The sequence below is a fragment of the Thamnophis sirtalis genome, unplaced genomic scaffold, assembly GCF_051295495.1.
Source record: "Thamnophis sirtalis isolate CommonGarterSnake01/CBP01778 unplaced genomic scaffold, rThaSir2_p1.2 scaffold_7, whole genome shotgun sequence".
Classification (NCBI taxonomy): Eukaryota; Metazoa; Chordata; class Lepidosauria; order Squamata; family Natricidae; genus Thamnophis; species Thamnophis sirtalis.
The window spans coordinates 4,844,073-4,861,551 of record NW_028261387.1 but is presented as its reverse complement, the minus strand read 5'-3'; the positions used below and the strand labels follow the sequence as shown (position 1 = coordinate 4,861,551).

At 37.5% G+C, this 17,479-nt stretch overlaps 1 protein-coding gene across 1 annotated transcript in view; it reads right to left on the bottom strand.

Moving 5' to 3' along the window:
- Window positions 1-17,479, bottom strand: part of COL11A1 (collagen type XI alpha 1 chain) — a 283,501-nt gene that overhangs the window by 139,797 nt on the left and 126,225 nt on the right. Inside the window, exons 21-29 of the mRNA XM_087720747.1 lie at window positions 16,989-17,042; window positions 16,843-16,887; window positions 15,763-15,816; window positions 14,570-14,614; window positions 12,408-12,461; window positions 7,152-7,196; window positions 5,265-5,318; window positions 5,120-5,164; window positions 2,422-2,475 (exon numbers count right to left, since the gene is read on the bottom strand). Of these exons, the coding sequence (XP_087576873.1) occupies window positions 2,422-2,475; window positions 5,120-5,164; window positions 5,265-5,318; window positions 7,152-7,196; window positions 12,408-12,461; window positions 14,570-14,614; window positions 15,763-15,816; window positions 16,843-16,887; window positions 16,989-17,042 (450 nt within the window). The remainder of the gene's footprint in view (window positions 1-2,421; window positions 2,476-5,119; window positions 5,165-5,264; window positions 5,319-7,151; window positions 7,197-12,407; window positions 12,462-14,569; window positions 14,615-15,762; window positions 15,817-16,842; window positions 16,888-16,988; window positions 17,043-17,479) is intronic.

Here is a 17,479-nt window from a genome sequence, read left to right as displayed (position 1 = left end):
AGATCTGAAAAGCACTGCGAAGTGGTATCCAAGTCCACCATAAGTGCTATTGTTATTGTTATTAATCTTGGCAGTGGTTTCAATGTATTTTGAATAAATTTAATAAGTATTATTCAAACCTGACCCATCTTAAAAATCACCTTGATCCATTTTAATACAAAATAAAATTCAATAAATGCAGATGGTGTAGAAAATGTTCTTGCTCGATAGTATCAAACTGCATGGAACTTTGATAAAATATCAGCTTCTGTACTATATTGAGACACCACTTCTGTACTACATTAACAATGCCGAATAAAAGAAAATCAATTGCTTTATTTTGTTATAAAGTTTTGGGCGGTTTTGAGATTTTCATAAAATGACTCTACCATTGTAAGAAGCAGCGACAAGCAATTTGAGATGTGTCAAAATAGTACAAAAGCTGACACATTCATACCAATAATGAGAATCATATATGTCCGGAGAACACTAAATGCTATTGCAGGAGTAGCATACAAAAATGCACGTACAATGTTTCTACTACTGTATGTTGTTAATTTACAATTTTAATTACTTTAAGGTTACCTTCCAGCCAAGGTGAGACAACGTGGAACAATTAAACAGTAAATACCAGTATTAATCAAAATTCAATGATTAATAAAGCATAAATAAAGCTTTAATGAAAAGCTTTAACTCATCCTCAGATTATAAAAATCAGAAGCCATGCAACCCCATAAAATGCACCTCTTAAGAGAAGTTCTCAAAAGGCAAGGGTATCTTTGGACATTTGCTAAAGTTTTGCAGTAAAACAGTAGAGATTACTAAAAGCTCTCATCAATCTACTAGGTAAGGGTGGTGAGGACAGGAACGGAGGATAGAGAAGTTCTAGTACAAAGCTTAAACCATTGTCTTGCTAGCAAAGATCACATGACTTCAAGTTCCTTCTCCTGAACATTGTCACCTAGAAGTTCTTGATGGCAAGGGTCTTCTCTGGGCATTGAAGTAGCCCAACAATCTAGGTAGTCCTTGATTTATAACTGTTTGTTTGATGACATTTCAAAGTTACGACAGGCATGGAAAAAGTGAATTACAACCAATCCTCAAAGTTTTGACTGTCACACCACCCCTAAAGTCATGTGATCACAATTTGGGCACCTGACAGCCATGCATTTACAATGACTGTCACATCTTGTATCATGGGACTGTGATTTATGAGCTTAAACCCTGATGGCTCCCGCCAAGAGAGTCAATTGGGGAAACTGACTCTGCTTAACAACCACATGATTCACTTAACAACCAGGTGATTTGCTTAACATCTGAGGTAAAATGATCATAAAATCAGGTCTCAAGATGACTCGCTTAACAACTACATTGCCTAGTGACCAAAATTCTTGTTCCAATTATGGTCATAAATTAAAGAATGTCTCTGCTGGGATTTATGGGCCTTTGAAAGAAGGTGAATTAAAAGAATCCTCTCGTATAGAATATGACTGAATAGATTTGTACACTTCCTTACCATAGGAATAGTCTGCTATATTGTATTAAATTCATGGATGTTAAAGTTTGTTAGTCATTGTGTTGCTTTACACCTATTTACACATGGCGGGATAGTCAATTCCTTAGTCAGTCAATGACCAGAGCAACATAAAAACTAATTATTAAAAATATAATATAATCAACTTGCCTTTCCTTTTGGGAAAACAGAAAAGACTTCAGAAGAATCAATCATAACTATAGCACAGTAATTTTCATTAATGAAGATCTCTATGTGTTCAACTGAGACTAAAAAAAAACCTTCTGAGTGGATGAAAATGATAATGAAAATTCCCTTTACCAATTTGTTGTGGCCCAGCAGGAGCCGTTGGAGCTGCCACCAGACTCCGACAGAGAGGGATCCTCTGAGTCGGCTCTGGAGGAGGTGGAGGACCCTGGACAGGGTTCCGACTCCAAGCAGGGCGCAGAGAGGCTGGTTGGCCACCAGGAGACGCCTGAACCTTGGATCAGTGGGGAGGAGACAAGGGAGAGTGATCCAGAAACCAACAGTGAGTTGTTCCGGGATGCACGCCGTCGAAGAGCTACTCAGCGTCAAGAACAACTATGTAATTACAGGAGGTAATTACGCTCAACTGGTGGTCATTAGGCTCCTCTCCAGACTATAAAAAAGGCTGCTTGTGCCACGCCCTTCTTGCAGACATCAACGCTTTGACTAAAGAGAAACGAACTTGGCAGGCTGGATTGCTGCCAGAGTTTGTCTGAATTGCTGCCAAGATTTTTATCTGTTTGTTTACTTGGCTTTCAGCCACTGAGATTCTGGTCTTGTTATTAAAGGACATTCTCATTAAGCATGTCTCGGCTTTCATTACTGGATGGAGGAGGGGGTCAGAACACCAATTTAAGTACAATTCTTCAATAGATCTAAAGAGGTTTTAAAGTAATACTTACTCTATCGCCCTTAAGGCCCATATCACCTTTAAATCCAGGGAAGCCATCTTCACCCTATGTTTTTTTTGTAGTGAGAAAGGGAAACATAGCAGACTTCCTTAAGAAATCAGAATGGAAATTGCTAAAGAATTTGGATAAATTAATATAATGCATATGACAACCACAGCCATTTTCAAATCAAGGCTTTATATATATATATATATATAATCGTAGACTGGCATAACAGCTATTTTGCTTTAAGTCATAATAATTTACATTACTAAAGCTGGATCATAATACACCAAATTACTGCAATATGGCAATTTCTACATGGGGGAAAAAAGTCACAGCTGAGTTGAATTACTTTTCAGGTTTTTTAAAAAAGAAGAATGAATAATGAGAAAGGTGCTTAAGGCAATAGGAGCGTTCATTTCTTAATTTGTCAATGAGCTCTTCATTATAACATTCCTTATTAAATTTCCTCCTTATATTTCCAGCTTTAAAAGTGTTGGGAATGTTTCCCATCAGATATTTCATGTTCAAAAGTTGATTGGACTATAACCCGAAGATACTACTACTGATTAAAGGCTGATTCACATAGCCATATTTTACTTGTTGCAATGATGCAGTAACCACAGGAAATCTACACCTGCAAAGTTAAAAAAAAACAGCATTTCCAAGCCGTCCAGTCAATGAATTCCAGCATTTGATCTAATTCAGAATGGGTTGGTTCTGATGACAGTCTTCGTTTCTCTCTTGTTTATGTTACGTTTTCTGATGCTGGTGGATGAACCAGGAATCATTGGGACCAAACATTAGAATGCTTCTGTCATAAATCAATGGTATTATGATCCCTGGCAAATATTTTCTAGGATTCCTTAGTAGGCTGCTTTCTATGAGTTCACATTTGAATACTACCGGACACAATTAGTATCTCCCAAATTGGAACATAAATCTCTCTGTCTCTCTTTTATTTTACTTCTCTGAATTTTGCCAAGCAGTTCTCAGATCAAACTAAGAGGTAAATTTAGAAAGAAACGGCAGGTTAAATTTTATGAATGTTCCTGAGTACAAAAAAAAAAAATGCATATCAAATTTTGTAAAGTTAAAAAAAAAAATATTTAGCAAATGATTATTGCTCTCCAGCAGTGTAGACCAATCGATCTTTAGGGGGAAAATGCAAATATTGTCGAGTATGAAAAGTTTTGTCCATTACTGTTTCTGACATTTTTATCATGTTCGTACAGCCTCGTAGTCTTTAATGCAATTATAGCTGCTATAAATAATGTCTCAAAAATCAGGAATCCTGGGAAATGCAGTTCCCAGCAATAATGATGCTAGAATTATTGGCCATTAATTAATTAAAGGAATGGAACTTTCCTTATGCATCACATCAAAGTAGTCAGGAACTTTAGCTTTGTCCCTACAAATTATTCCAATTGTCCTACATACAGTAAGTAGCTCATAAAAGACCATTGATCTACATGGAAAAGCCCAACTTTCTAACCCTGGAGACTGCTCTTTTACTATTATTTTATTTGATTTTCCAGTAGCCATATTGTGATAGTCCCACATATAAAAATAATTGAAAACACCAAGCAAATTGGCTTAATAATTATCTACAACATTTATATCACTATTAAAACATATTTACCAATATGTTGTGTTCAACTTTCTCTCTCATTCATAAACAATTAGCACATTTTCTGTGGGAGGTGAGCAGGCTGAGTCCAAGGGAGGAGATAAATATGTCATTTGTCTTGAGTCCCTTCATGCTCATAAGAGATCTAAGTCCAGGCCCACCTTGAATTCCACTGACTCTTATCTACTGCCTATTTGTTTTGATAGTTAGTAGTTCGGATTCTTATAGGCAATTTAAGCTTGCAATAAACCTTTATATTCATTTCAATTGCCTGGCTTTCTTGATTTCTCACGCTTGACATTTCCTGTCCTATTTTAAAAGAAGTACAAGATAGATAGATAGATAGATAGATAGATAGATAGATAGATAGATAGATAGATAGATAGATAGATAGATAGATAGATAGATAGATAGATAGATGATAGATAGATAGATGATAGATAGATAGATGATAGATAGATGATAGATAGATGATAGATAGATAGATAGATAGATAGATAGATAGATAGATAGATAGATAGATAGATAGATAGATGATAGATAGATAGATATATATATATATATATATATATATATATATAGATATAGATATAGATATAGATATAGATATAGATATAGATATAGATATAGATATAGATATAGATATAGATATAGATATATAGAGAGAGAGAGAGAGAGAGAGAGAGAGAGAGAGAGAGAGATATAGATATAGATAGATAGATAATAGATAGATAGATAGATAGATAGATAGATAGATAGATAGATGATAGATGATAGATAGATAGATAGATAGATAGATAGATAGATAGATAGATAGAGAGAGAGAGAGAGAGAGAGAGAGAGAGAGAGAGAGAGAGAGAGAGAGAGAGAGAGAGAGAGAGAGAGAGAGAGATTTGCTGAAATCATTGGGCCATCTGAAGACATTTCTGGAGCTTACTCTGCCACTACGGCGATTTCTCAGCCACCGTATAATAATTTTGCACCTAAATGTAATAGAGATTATTTTCACTTAAATTTTCCCATTTAATTGGGATTTTTTTTGCAATAGAATATATAAAAAAACAATTAACATATTACCTTTTCACCTTTGCCTCCCTTCAGCCCTCGGACGCCATCAGCACCCTACGCGAAAAAACCGATGACAATGGCCAAGGGACCAGATTAGCAAAAAATTAATGCCAAGTTGATTGTTTATCAAATAAAAACATAATGTTATCCATACCTTTACACCACGGGGACCAGGATAGCCGACTGGCCCATGAGGACCTGCAGGGCCCTAAAAAACATTGAATTTTATTCAGATTATGCTACGTGAAGTTTAAGCAGAATCCATGCAGTGCTACAAGACCCACGATGCTACCCATTTACTTTTCAAAAGTATCAGCAGTTGCTGTTTTGAACATGCTTTGTTTAATATAATCTGCAAGGTTCAATCAGAAATATCCAGAAGTATGTTAATTTAAGAGTTGCAATCATTCATTTAGTGACTGTTCGAAGTCACAACGGCACTGAAAAAATGGCATGACTGGTTTTCACATCCCCATGGTGATGTGATCAAAATTCAGGTCTTCGACAACTGGCACGTGTTTATTACAGCTGTGCTGTCATGTGATCACCATTGGTAACTTTCCCAGCCAGCTTCCAATAAGCAAAAATTAATGAAGCCTGCTTCTTCGCTTAACTATTGCCTGCTTCACCTAAAAACTGCAGTGATTCACTTAGCGACTGGGTCAAAGAAAACATTATAAATGGTGCACAACTCACTTAACAACTGCCTTGCTTAGCAACATAAATGCTGGGATCCACTGTGGTCATAAATTGAGAACTGCCTGTATATTGCATCAGTCAAGAAGCCCAAATGAGTACATAACAGCAGTCAACTGAGGAATTATTTAGTAAAACTTGTACTAAGGGAGATTTTTCAAGTGTACTGGGAAATAAATATGGCATTTTAAACCAAGGCTACAGTGAACTGTGCCATGCAAATCCATTCAAATTGAATGACAAATTATATAGCTATTCAGGACAATTTTGTACTTTAATATATCCAATTTTTAAAAATCACATCAAATAAATCTTTATTTATACTAATTTATGAGTATTAGGCAATACCATGATCGTATTGGGCATGCTATCCTTAGTTTCTATATTTCTTAACAGACGGACACATATTTTTATTTATGCTAGGATACATTTCCAGATTAGATCTATCATTCACAGTATTGGAAGCATTAATTCCTTAGGAGAAAATTAAAAGTAACTCATTGGCTGCAATGTTTTCCTTCTTCTTTTAACTTACACAGGATTGGCTGGAGGTCAGAAATGAAGCCAATGGAGGAAGAAATAATTATTCTCTCACCCATACGCAAATACCAATGGTTATCTGGACTGAGAACCCACATACTTCCTTTTACATACATAAGAGGACCATTACATGATTGTAATTGACCAATTGACCATTACACAAGAGCCGAGGTGGCACAGTGGTTAGGGTGCAGTACTGCAGGCCACTTCTGCAGTTCGGCTGTTCAAATCTCACCGGCTCAAGGTTGACTCAGTCTTCCATCCTTCCGATGTGGGTGAAATGAGGACCCAGACTGTGGGGGCAATATGCTGACTCTGTAAACCGCTTAGAGAGGGCTAAAAGCCCTATGAAGCAGTATATAAGTCTAACTGCTATTGCTATTGCTACATAAATATCATGTTATATGAGCAAAGGAACAAAAAATAAATGCAATTGCTTAATATTTTACTATGTTAATCTAGTAGATGTTGGAAACACTAATAAGGGAAGAAAAAACATTGTTTTTACAAAGAGAGAGAGAGAGAGAGAGAGAGGGAGGGAGGGAGGGAGGGAGGGAGGGAGGGGGGTATTACAGAAGAACACTTAGAATTTTGGATAGTCAACCCTGGGTGGAAAAACAACATTGGAGGAAAAGGAAGAATTATGGAATTAAAGGAACCATCTGTACTCTGCTGAGCCACTACAGTAATGATACTGTGCTGCATTATTTCTTGAAAGATATCAATCACAGCTTATTTAACATAGTTCCATAGTTCTAATTATGCACAGTTTTTACAGCAAAATAAAAATAAAGTATAAACATACCGTGTCACCTTTGTCCCCAGTCTGCCCTTCTTTGCCTGGATGGCCCTATGAACAAATATATATTTAGGGAAGGAGAAACACTCAGTGTGCAAATACCATATAAATGGATTTATTCCAATTCTCAAATAATTTTTTTGTGTATTTTCATTATTTTAAAAACACAATACAAACTGGAAATATCCACCTTCTCCTCTTACAGAAACTTGGGCATCTATAATCTGATTAAGGATAGATAAATTCTACTAAATTTCTACTAATGATTATTTTCAGGATCTTCTAAGAAGGATTCACAGTCTAAAACCGATATAGGTTTAGAGTGAACAGTGCAGAGGTATGTTCCTACCAGTTCGCACCAGTTCGGTAGAACCTGTTTGTCAAATCTACCGAACCGGTTAGAAGAAGTTCCACCAGTGGACCCGGAAAACAGGCCACACCTACAGAAGAGGTTCCAATTTTTTTTGAAACCCACCACACACAAACACACACAGACTCACACAGAGAGAGAAAGAGAAAGAGAAAGAAAGGAAGAAAGAAATAAAAAAAGAAAAAAGAAAGAAAAAGTGAGAGAGATGAAAGAAAAAAGGAAAAAAGGGAGAGAGAGACAAAAGGAAGGGGAGAGAGAGAGAGAAAGAGAGAGAGAGAGAGAGAAAGAAAGAAAGAAAGAAAGAAAGAAAGAAAGAAAGAAAGAAAGAAAGAAAGAAAACACATGGCTGGCAAGCCACTCCCACAAAGGAGGCCACACCCACAGAGTAGGTTCAAAAAATTTTTGAAACCCATCACTGGAACAGTGTGAAGATAATGTCTATTGTTTTTATCACCTGTTGCTTCTGCTGAGTGCATCCCTAGACTCTGGCCTCAAAAATGACATCACTGAATAAATATCAGAAGAATCCATTTGATTCATCGGGTCAAAGCCCAACACATTGGAAGTAATTTGCTTCTCCAAAATTGTCCTGCTTTTTTGGCATTCCCTTTCATAGACACCCTACATGGCTTAGGGCCTACATATCTACGGGACCGTCTTCTGCCACATACCTCCCAGCGCCCGATAAAATCTCACAGGGTGGGCCTTCTCTGGGTGCCATCAACTAGACAATGTCGTTTGGCGGCTCCTCGGGGGAGAGCCTTCTCTGTAGCTGCTCCGGTCCTATGGAACGATCTACCCCCAGAGATCTGGACCCTCCCCACTTTCACGGCCTTCAAAAAGTCTATTAAGACCTGGCTTTTCCGGCAGGCCTGGGGCTGTTGACCTCTTGAACGAGGTCCAGCACCACTACGGTTGAGTGTGTGTTGTGTTTTAACCTGCTTTGTCTTTTACCTTTTAAACTTTTTAGTACTTTTTAAATTATCTTTTATGTAAGCCGCCCGGAGTCCTTCGGGATTGGGCGGCATATAAGTTTATTAAACTTAAACTTAAGAGTCCATTTTATTGTATGAGCAAATTACTTTTAATAGCCCCCAACTGAGTCCATGTACCAGGGTTTCAATGGGAGACACAACCATATAATTGAAGTTCTATTCCCTGTTCAATAGGGATTGATTGCATGTGCATAGCATAGCATAACATAATAAACAGGCTTCAATCATATATCTTAATTTTTGCCTTGCTTCACAACCTAAGCTTACCTAAACCAGGGACCATTTCTACAGATTGGAATAATAGATTCTCCATGTAAGTTACTTAAAATGAAAAATTACTTAATTTAAACTACCCAGAATTTGGGGAGAAGGCAAAACTCGCTTTTAAAATGGTGCCATATATAAGAGGACATAAGGTTATTTAGAAGCAAATTGTTTAGTTGTCTTTCCTGCCAAATGTTTAGTCTGTAACCAGATAACACGGCAAAAAATTATTTCCTACTCGCACTCTTCTTTTAATATACAGGAAAATGGGAAATACAGAATGAAATACGCCTTGTTGCAAACATTTTTCACCCTCTCATTTATGTGTTTGTTACATATGGGCTGGGAAGGCTGCTCTGAAAATAAATTATTAGTTGTCACTAGGAAAAAGGAAAATTGAATAGAGGTGGAGAGAAGTAGATTTCGGTGAATATCACATTCCCCATATTATATAATGTTAGATTACAAACAAATTAGACTCCTAAAATAATTCAGAATAATAAAAGGCATAACCCAGCTCTATACGGATACCAGCATACCATGAGGCTGTTCTTGCCACATTAATAACACTAGCATCTAGAGATTGCCTTCGAAAGTATAAATTAGTATTGACAATATATCAAACCAACAAAGATGCTCTTTTATTTTAGATGTTTTTAAAGGTAATGGAAAAGCAAGTAAAGTACTGGAAGTATTTCTCCATTTGATGTGTTTTCGGTGGAAGATAGGAATTGATTATTTTTATCTGTCACCAAACATTACACTAAACTACAACCATTAAAGTTATGGAACAATAAGATGAAAGAAAACAGTAATAGAAATATTTTACTGCCAGTGCAAATCAATAGCCCGAAGACTTTCCCACTGGGTTAAATCCACATGCAAGTTAAGAGTATAATAAATCTTCAGCTTTGATGTCCATCTCCAAAATGGAAGAATAAATAGGAGATTCAGCATGTGATTTAGGTTGTAATCTCACATAGTTTCTTAGAAATAGAGTTTAAATTAGATTTTCTTTTGAGTAAAAATGTACTACTGTACTAGAGTTGCATCATCTTACTCATTCCATTTTGCTCTGTTCTTTTAATACCTACTTTGGGGTGGAAAATTTCATTTCTGTTTGCTCTTAAAAATCCAGTTTATAACTCAACTCTATCCTCTATTCTGATCTCTTTCTGTTTATAAGTGCAATAATAAAAGGATTGCTACAGTGGCAATATATACGTCACTCATATTCTCAGTTACCTAGAAGTAAATCTCACTGAATTCAGGGGGATTTATTTCCAAGAGATCAGAGTATGATTGCACTGTACCCTTTATTATCTTCAGAGAGATCCAGGAAGTCTAGCTGACAGGTTGAGAATCAATAAAAAAGAATTTTCAACACGTTGAGACTAAAATAACCTCGGGAAAGTAATGATATAGCAGAACTGGCACAAATTCTATATTATGTTGACGCAGAAGCATATATTAAATCAGGGCTGATTTAACACAGATGTGCTACTCCTCAGATGTGTTAAACTCCTATCAAGCCATCAGCACAGATATTGTAACCGATATGAGTTGTAGGCTAGCATGTCTGCAGGGCATCAGCCCAGTCATGTCTGCCCAAAATAATGATGGCATATATTTAAGCACAGATCCTAAACTTTTGTTCCTCTTCTCTTCCTTTGTAGTTATGAGAGAGATGGGGGCGGAAGAACCTTTTCTGATTGTATACCATACTCTCAGGCACTGTAATATCTTTAAATTATTGAAGAAATAAAGGTATTCTCGAATAAATATAGTAAGTTCTGCCAGCGGGCCTGGGGGAACCCTGAGCAGGATGGAGGTGGCGCAGTGGTTAGGGTGCAGTACTGCAGGCCACTTCAGCTGACTGTGATCTGCAGTTCAGCGGTTCTAATCTCACCGGCTCAAGGTCGACTCAGCCTTCCATCCTTCCGAGGTGGGGGAAATGAGGACCCAGACTGTGGGGGCGATATGCTGACTCTGTAAACCACTTAGAGAGGGCTGAAAGCCCTATTAAGCGGTATAGAAGTCTAATAAATAAATAAATAAATAAATAAATAAATGGTTCATGTGATTGGCTGTCACTGAGGCGGGAGGTGGTGGTGGGGGGTGATTTTATTACATTAATTTATTTGATTTTTATTAGCTTTAATGTTTTTAGATGTGATTTTTCATATTCTGTAAGATGCCTTGAGTCGCCCTGGGTGAATAGGCAGCAATATAAATTTAATTGTAAATAAATAAATAAATAAACAAATAAATAAATAAATAAATAAATAAAAACTGTAACAAGTGGCTTTTATCTGTGTGTCTACCTCCTTTTGCAAGATGCCTAATCAAGAAGAGTAAAATTGAAGTTAATATAGCCCAGTAAATTTGAAATTTAATAAAATTTGTATGCCGCCCAATCCCATAGGACTCTGGGCGGCTTACAGAGCAAGATAAAAAAAAAAAAACATTTAAAATTTAAGAAATAAAAATACAATTGTTAAAATTACACACTATCCATTCTATCTAAGTGGGGCTGTAAATCGTATTTATTTATACGATTTATAGGCCGCCCAATCCCGGTGGATTGGTCGGCATCTTCATATCCGGTCACATGGGTGGCAAGCCACTCCCATCTGGTCACATAGGCGGCAAGCCACTCCTACAAAGGAGACCACACCCACAGAGTAGGTTTGAACAATTTTTGAAACCCACCACTGTATTATTTGTATCATTACATCATCAGCTGAATAAAAATAATAAAGTGGCATATGTCTATGGATATTCTCAGTTATCATGGTCATGGGTGCACCAAAGGTGCTTTTTTAAAAGTCAACTGGACTTTATTTTTCCTTGAAGACATTTTGCTTCTCAACCAAGAAGCTTCTTCAGACAACATATTATGTGGTATATATCCTTTGTGCTGTGTGATTGCCCAGCTAACACAAATGACAAAATCTACTTCACAGCACAATGAGATTATGATGTGAGGGATATCCTCATGGCTTTTATTGGATCCCTGGATCTAAATAATCATTATTATCAATCAGGTGGCTTCAGTGGGAACCCAAACTTTGGTTTGGTAAACACATTTCTATTTATGTGATAACCATCTAGTTTTTAATAAAGATGAGCTAGCTCATAAAACCAGAATAATTTTGTTTTTGTTGTTTCGTTTTGAAATTAATTTTTTTTTACCGTTGAATGAAAAGTACCACAATAATTAGAACTATGAGTTCAAACTTACCTCGAAATCAATGAAACATTTTTACCGGTAGAGCAGTTTATTTCATTTAAAAAAAATAGTTTTCTCCTAAAACTTCTATCATGTTAATTTCCAGTATTGTATATCTGTCAGGTACACAGGTCAGGCAACTAAATGCATTTTTAAACATTTCAGATGCCAGTGCAATTTCTCATCTGCCATTTCCATGACCTTCTTTTTTTAAAAAAAATAAATAAAAATAAAGGCTTAGATGAGAAATGTGGATCAGGTTGAAATAATGAAACTGGATAAGCTTTCTATGTTCTGCTTCAAGCTATTGATGTGCAAGTTCCTTGTTGAAATACCACGAGCATAGCACGGCAAAATGATTTTTTTTAATCCAAAAATATAAAATGGACTAAATCACTTACCGAAGGGCCATCAGTACCAGGAAGTCCCGCCAGACCGGGTTTGCCCTGAGGACCCTGGAGACAGAAATGAAAAAAGATTTTTGAAAAACCTAAGAGAAGGTAAACTGGCATGCTGTCAAGTCAATGATTATTCTGGAATCAAAATCAAAACCCAATCAGGAAGAAGAAATGAAGTAGCACTTCAATGTTTGAAGGCTAGTTAAAGCATTTTGAGGTGGGCATCCAGCTGAAAGATTAGGAATGCATCATTTGGATGGGATCAGGGGTGGGTTCCTGCCAGTTCTAACCTCTTCTATAGAAGAGGTCCCACAAATCTACAGTGTCGTTTAGAACCGGTTCCAGCTCCCTCTCCCCCCCCCCCCCGCCCGCACATCATCAAGATGAAGAGCGAGAGGAGGAATTCTGGGAATTGAAGTCCACAAGTCTTAAAGCTGTCAAGTTTGAACACCCCTGGGTTTTTTTTCTAAAGGGTTAGTGGTGCAAGGGTCTTGTAACTTGATAGCTTTAAGACTTGCACACTTCAATGCTGGATGCCTTTTCCTTGTGGAAAGGCATCTGAGAGTATTTCTCTTAGAATATGGATATCCTGGGGCCAGGGAAGTCTGCCAGAATTTACATCTCTGCCTCATCTTCATGAAACTGATAGGAGCCAAGGCCCATTTCAAGCATTCCATGTATGTACATCATCTCTATGAGAAATAGATGTGCTCAGAAATGCTTCTCATAGTAAGGGAAGGAAGAAGGGGAAGGAGAGGAGGAAGGAAGGAAGTAGAGAAGGAAGGGAGGGAGAAAAGAAAAGAAAGAGAAAATAAGGTGGTGTCATAGCAGGTGTGAAGGATGGTAAACAATACATTCCAAATTATACCTTATATCCTTTTAAATGGAATAATAATAATATAAGAATGGCAAAGAAAAAGAATAACTATGTGAATGTATACCTATAACTGCATGTAAGAGAATAGATGACAGTAAAAATATAAAGCACAATATAGGTAAATAATACTTGATCATAAGTAGCTAAGTATAAATAAATAAAGAAATGTATATAAAAATGGATAATGAATAAGGAGATTATGAACGCAAGACAGAAATGTATAGAAGGGAAAACACTAACTGCAAAGAAACCGATTCGGAACTGCTGTATGATCTACGATGGAACTTCTTGTTCCTATGTTTTGTTTTTAAGTTATGTGGTTATTTTTGTTAATGTGTTTATGTGTTCTGTTGATGTGCTTATGTGTATAAAATAAAAATTCAAAAAAAATAAAAAAAGAAATGCTTCTCATAACAGTGCAGAGACCTTATAAAGGACAAGTTCTAACTGACATGAAGAATCCAAAGAAATAGGCTGATTTTTTTAATAGCGATCAAAGGAGTTCAAGCTTTCCCTATTAAAACTGGCTTCCCTCTCCCTTCAATATAAAAGGAAATTATATTCCAAGGGCCTATTGTAATTAGTTTATTCTTTGACATAAGGCTGAGTTTTAATTGCTATTTTGACTTCAAGTGCAATTGATTCCACTTCAAGTATCACTGATTCCATTAGACATTGATTCTAGAAAAAAAAAGACATTCTGGTGTACAGAACCACAGAGACAAACTTGGTGGAGACAACAGTTTTTTTTTAAAAAAAAACATGCTTGAGGCCTAGGAAACAAAGAAAGCATGACAAATAAGACTAATGGGACTGACTTGACCCTAATTCACTGGAGTCTAAAAGGAAAAGAAAGGAAAACTCAAGTTAGGAGATCATGATTATGTATTATATCTATAATATCAATCAGATAGAGCCATAGTTAAACTTGTGGGATGTTCCTTCTAACTTGGACCTCCTCAAAGAGTTTACATGCAGGGGTCAAAGCTGAAGAAGTGGAAATTAGCACTTTCAAACACAGAAAATAGTGCTTATTCTGACATTGTAAATTCAAAGTAGTAGAAAACAGGATAATGTAAAAAAATATGCATTCTGCTATCAAGTTGCAGATTTTTCTCCTCATGGAGTATATGTGAATGAGGTTAATGGTCATAAGAAAAGTATCAGTGTGTCCAAAGAAACTGGAATGGTGTCTGAAATTTATCTTAGGGGGGAAAAAAATATCAGACCACATCTTAAGAGAGCACAGATTTTGGCGTTGGTTATTCAGCAAAGGAATAGTCCTTACTTTTTCACCTGGAACGCCAATTGGACCTTGTGGGCCTGGGAGCCCCTGTGGAAAACATGAAAAAAACACATCATAAGAAAACTAAACACTCACATAACTACTTTCTCTAGAGTTGTATCATTAAAAAGAATCCTTTCCTCAGGAACTCCTTCTTATAAGAGGCGAGGTGGCACAGTGGTTAGAGTGCAGTACTGCAGGCCACTTCAGCTGATTGCTATCTGCAGTTCAGTGGTTCAAATCTCACCGGCTCAAGGTTGACTCAGCCTTCCATCCTTCCGAGGTGGGTAAAATGAGGACCCAGACTGTGGGGGGCGATATGCTGACTCTGTAAACCGCTTAGAGAGGGCTGAAAGCCCTATGAAGCGGTATATAAGTCTAACTCCTATTGCTATTGCTATAATGAAACACAATTAAGAGAGGAAACAAGATAATCGTAAGAACTTCACACTGGCGGTTCTGCTGGCAACAGGGTTGTCCTGTGATCCACGATGAAACTCTCTTATACTATTGCTATTCTTGTTGGTACCAAACCAGTCATCTCTCCCCCACCTCTCCCCTCCCAAAAACTAATTATATTTGGAAGATTTGCGAAAAGGCAATTTAAATACTTATTCCTTTTTATACCAGGAACATTTTCAAGATAAGAAGGGAAGTAAGGGCATATAGAACCGGGAAAATGCATATTTGTCTGAGCTAAGCGTAGTACACAAAATTCTCTGCTACAACGTCCTACCTGTAAACGACTACTTCAGCTTCAACCTCAAGAATACATGGGGAAACAATAGATACAACAAACTCAAGGTCAACCGCTCCAAACTCGATTGCAGAAAATACGACTTCAGCCACAGAGTGGTCAATGCCTGGAATGCTCTACCTGACTCCATTGTTACATCCTCTCTAACCATCACAGTTTCAACCTCAAACTGTCTACCGTGGACTTCACCCCATTCCTTAGAGGTCCGTAAAAGGGGCGTGCATAAGCACATCAGCGTGCCTACCGTCTCTGTCCTACTGTCCCCGTTTATTTGTACTCATTTCCTTTGTTCATGTCCATGATTATACTTATACCTGTTATCTTGTACATGTTTGACAAACTAAATAAATAAAATAAAATAAATACAATATTCAAACTTTTCATGTTTGACTCTCCTGAATGTTTTCTTGGTGGCAAAAGCTGTCAAACAAGGGCTTACCTGTGGACCTGGGATACCTTGCTGTCCATGTGGTCCTGGTTCCCCTTGTGGACCCTGTTTGCAATAACAAATGCACAGGAGAATATTAGTCTGTTTGTTATTCCACATCATCACTTGAAAAATACACAGGGTTTACAGAAAAGGTGGAGGAATTATGTATTGATTCCTCATCCAGACATTTTTTTGTTCCATGGAGACTTCAAATCATAATTAGCAGTATAGATCGATTAATCTGTGTCCTCTTTAGCACCCCAACTGGTGTGTGGGTAGACAGACAGAAGACTCACACTAAGGATAAAATGCAGTTTTTACCCACAATAGCTGAGGAACATACAAATAAATTTAAAGCACTGAAGACATGAATAGGAGAATTATCAACTTGAAGGTTGTTATTATTTTGGATTTCTTTGGGGGAAAATGTATTTGTAACGCGCTCTACATGGGGCTGCCCTTGAAGAGTGTTCGAAGACTTCAGCTTGTCCAGAACGCAGCCGCGCGAGCGATTGTGGGTGCACCTCGGTACACCCACGTTACACCTATCCTCCGCGAGCTGCACTGGCTGCCTATTGGTCTCCAGACACGCTTCAAGGTGCTAGTCGTTACTTTTAAAGCCCTATATGGTATTGGATCTGGGTACTTGAGAGACCGCCTCCTGCCAGTTACCTCCCAAAGACCTATTAGATCCCACAGATTAGGCCTCCTCCAAATTCCATCTGCTGGCCAATGTCGGCTGGCGACTCCTCGGGGGAGGGCCTTCTCTGTGGGTGCTCCGGCCCTCTGGAATGATCTCCCCGTGGAGATCCGGACCCTTACTACTCTTCCGGCCTTTCGCAAAGCGGTTAAGACCTGGCTGTTCCGGCAGGCCTGGGGCTGTTGAACTATCTAGCCCCATCCAAGGTTATGGCTGTTGTAGAATTTTAAATTGTTGTTTTTATTTTATTTTTTGTATCCCCTCCCTTTTTTATTGTGAGCCGCCCTGGGTCTCTTGGGAATAGGGCGTCATATAAACTCAATAAATTGAATTGAATTGAATTGAATTTGCCTCAGCTACCCAAAAAGAAAAGAATTGAATCTACATACCAGGTTTCCTTTTGGGCCTGGTGGTCCATCAATACCTGGGATTCCCTACATTGAAAAAATAAACAAACAAGAAAAACTAATATAGGTCACCACCACGTTCAAAGGAAATTTCAAAATCTCAAGGTATTTCTTTTTGAACTACGTACAGGTTGTCCTGGTAGTCCTGGAGTTCCTCTGGGCCCCAATAACCCTCGTGGACCCTGTGACGAAAAATGTTGCTTAGGGTTAGTTTTTTGGTTCACAGAATACATTTTTTAAAAATGCAACTGAAAGACCTCCGGCAAAACCCAAAGAAAATGGCAAAGGTTAAAGAGCTCTGTAACTTGTTGTAGAAAATGACAGGACACACAAGCCAGCTCTTCAGAGAAGGAAAGTTTATTTGCGCAGGTTCAGAATAAATGGCCTGAACATTGAGTGAAATTCAGGAACTTCCTTATATAGTTTATCGCTTTCAGCTAAAGCCATCTGTTAGTTTTGGAAGCACCCCTCAAGTTTTGCCCTTGAGTTACAGAAAGTATGTCTACAGGATGTCATAATACATGGGTCAGCTAACGGACATGCATAGCTCGTATTTTGTGGAACTAAACTCGCTAATCCAAGAAATCCAGTCTATATTGTCATTACCTATTCTCAGTCC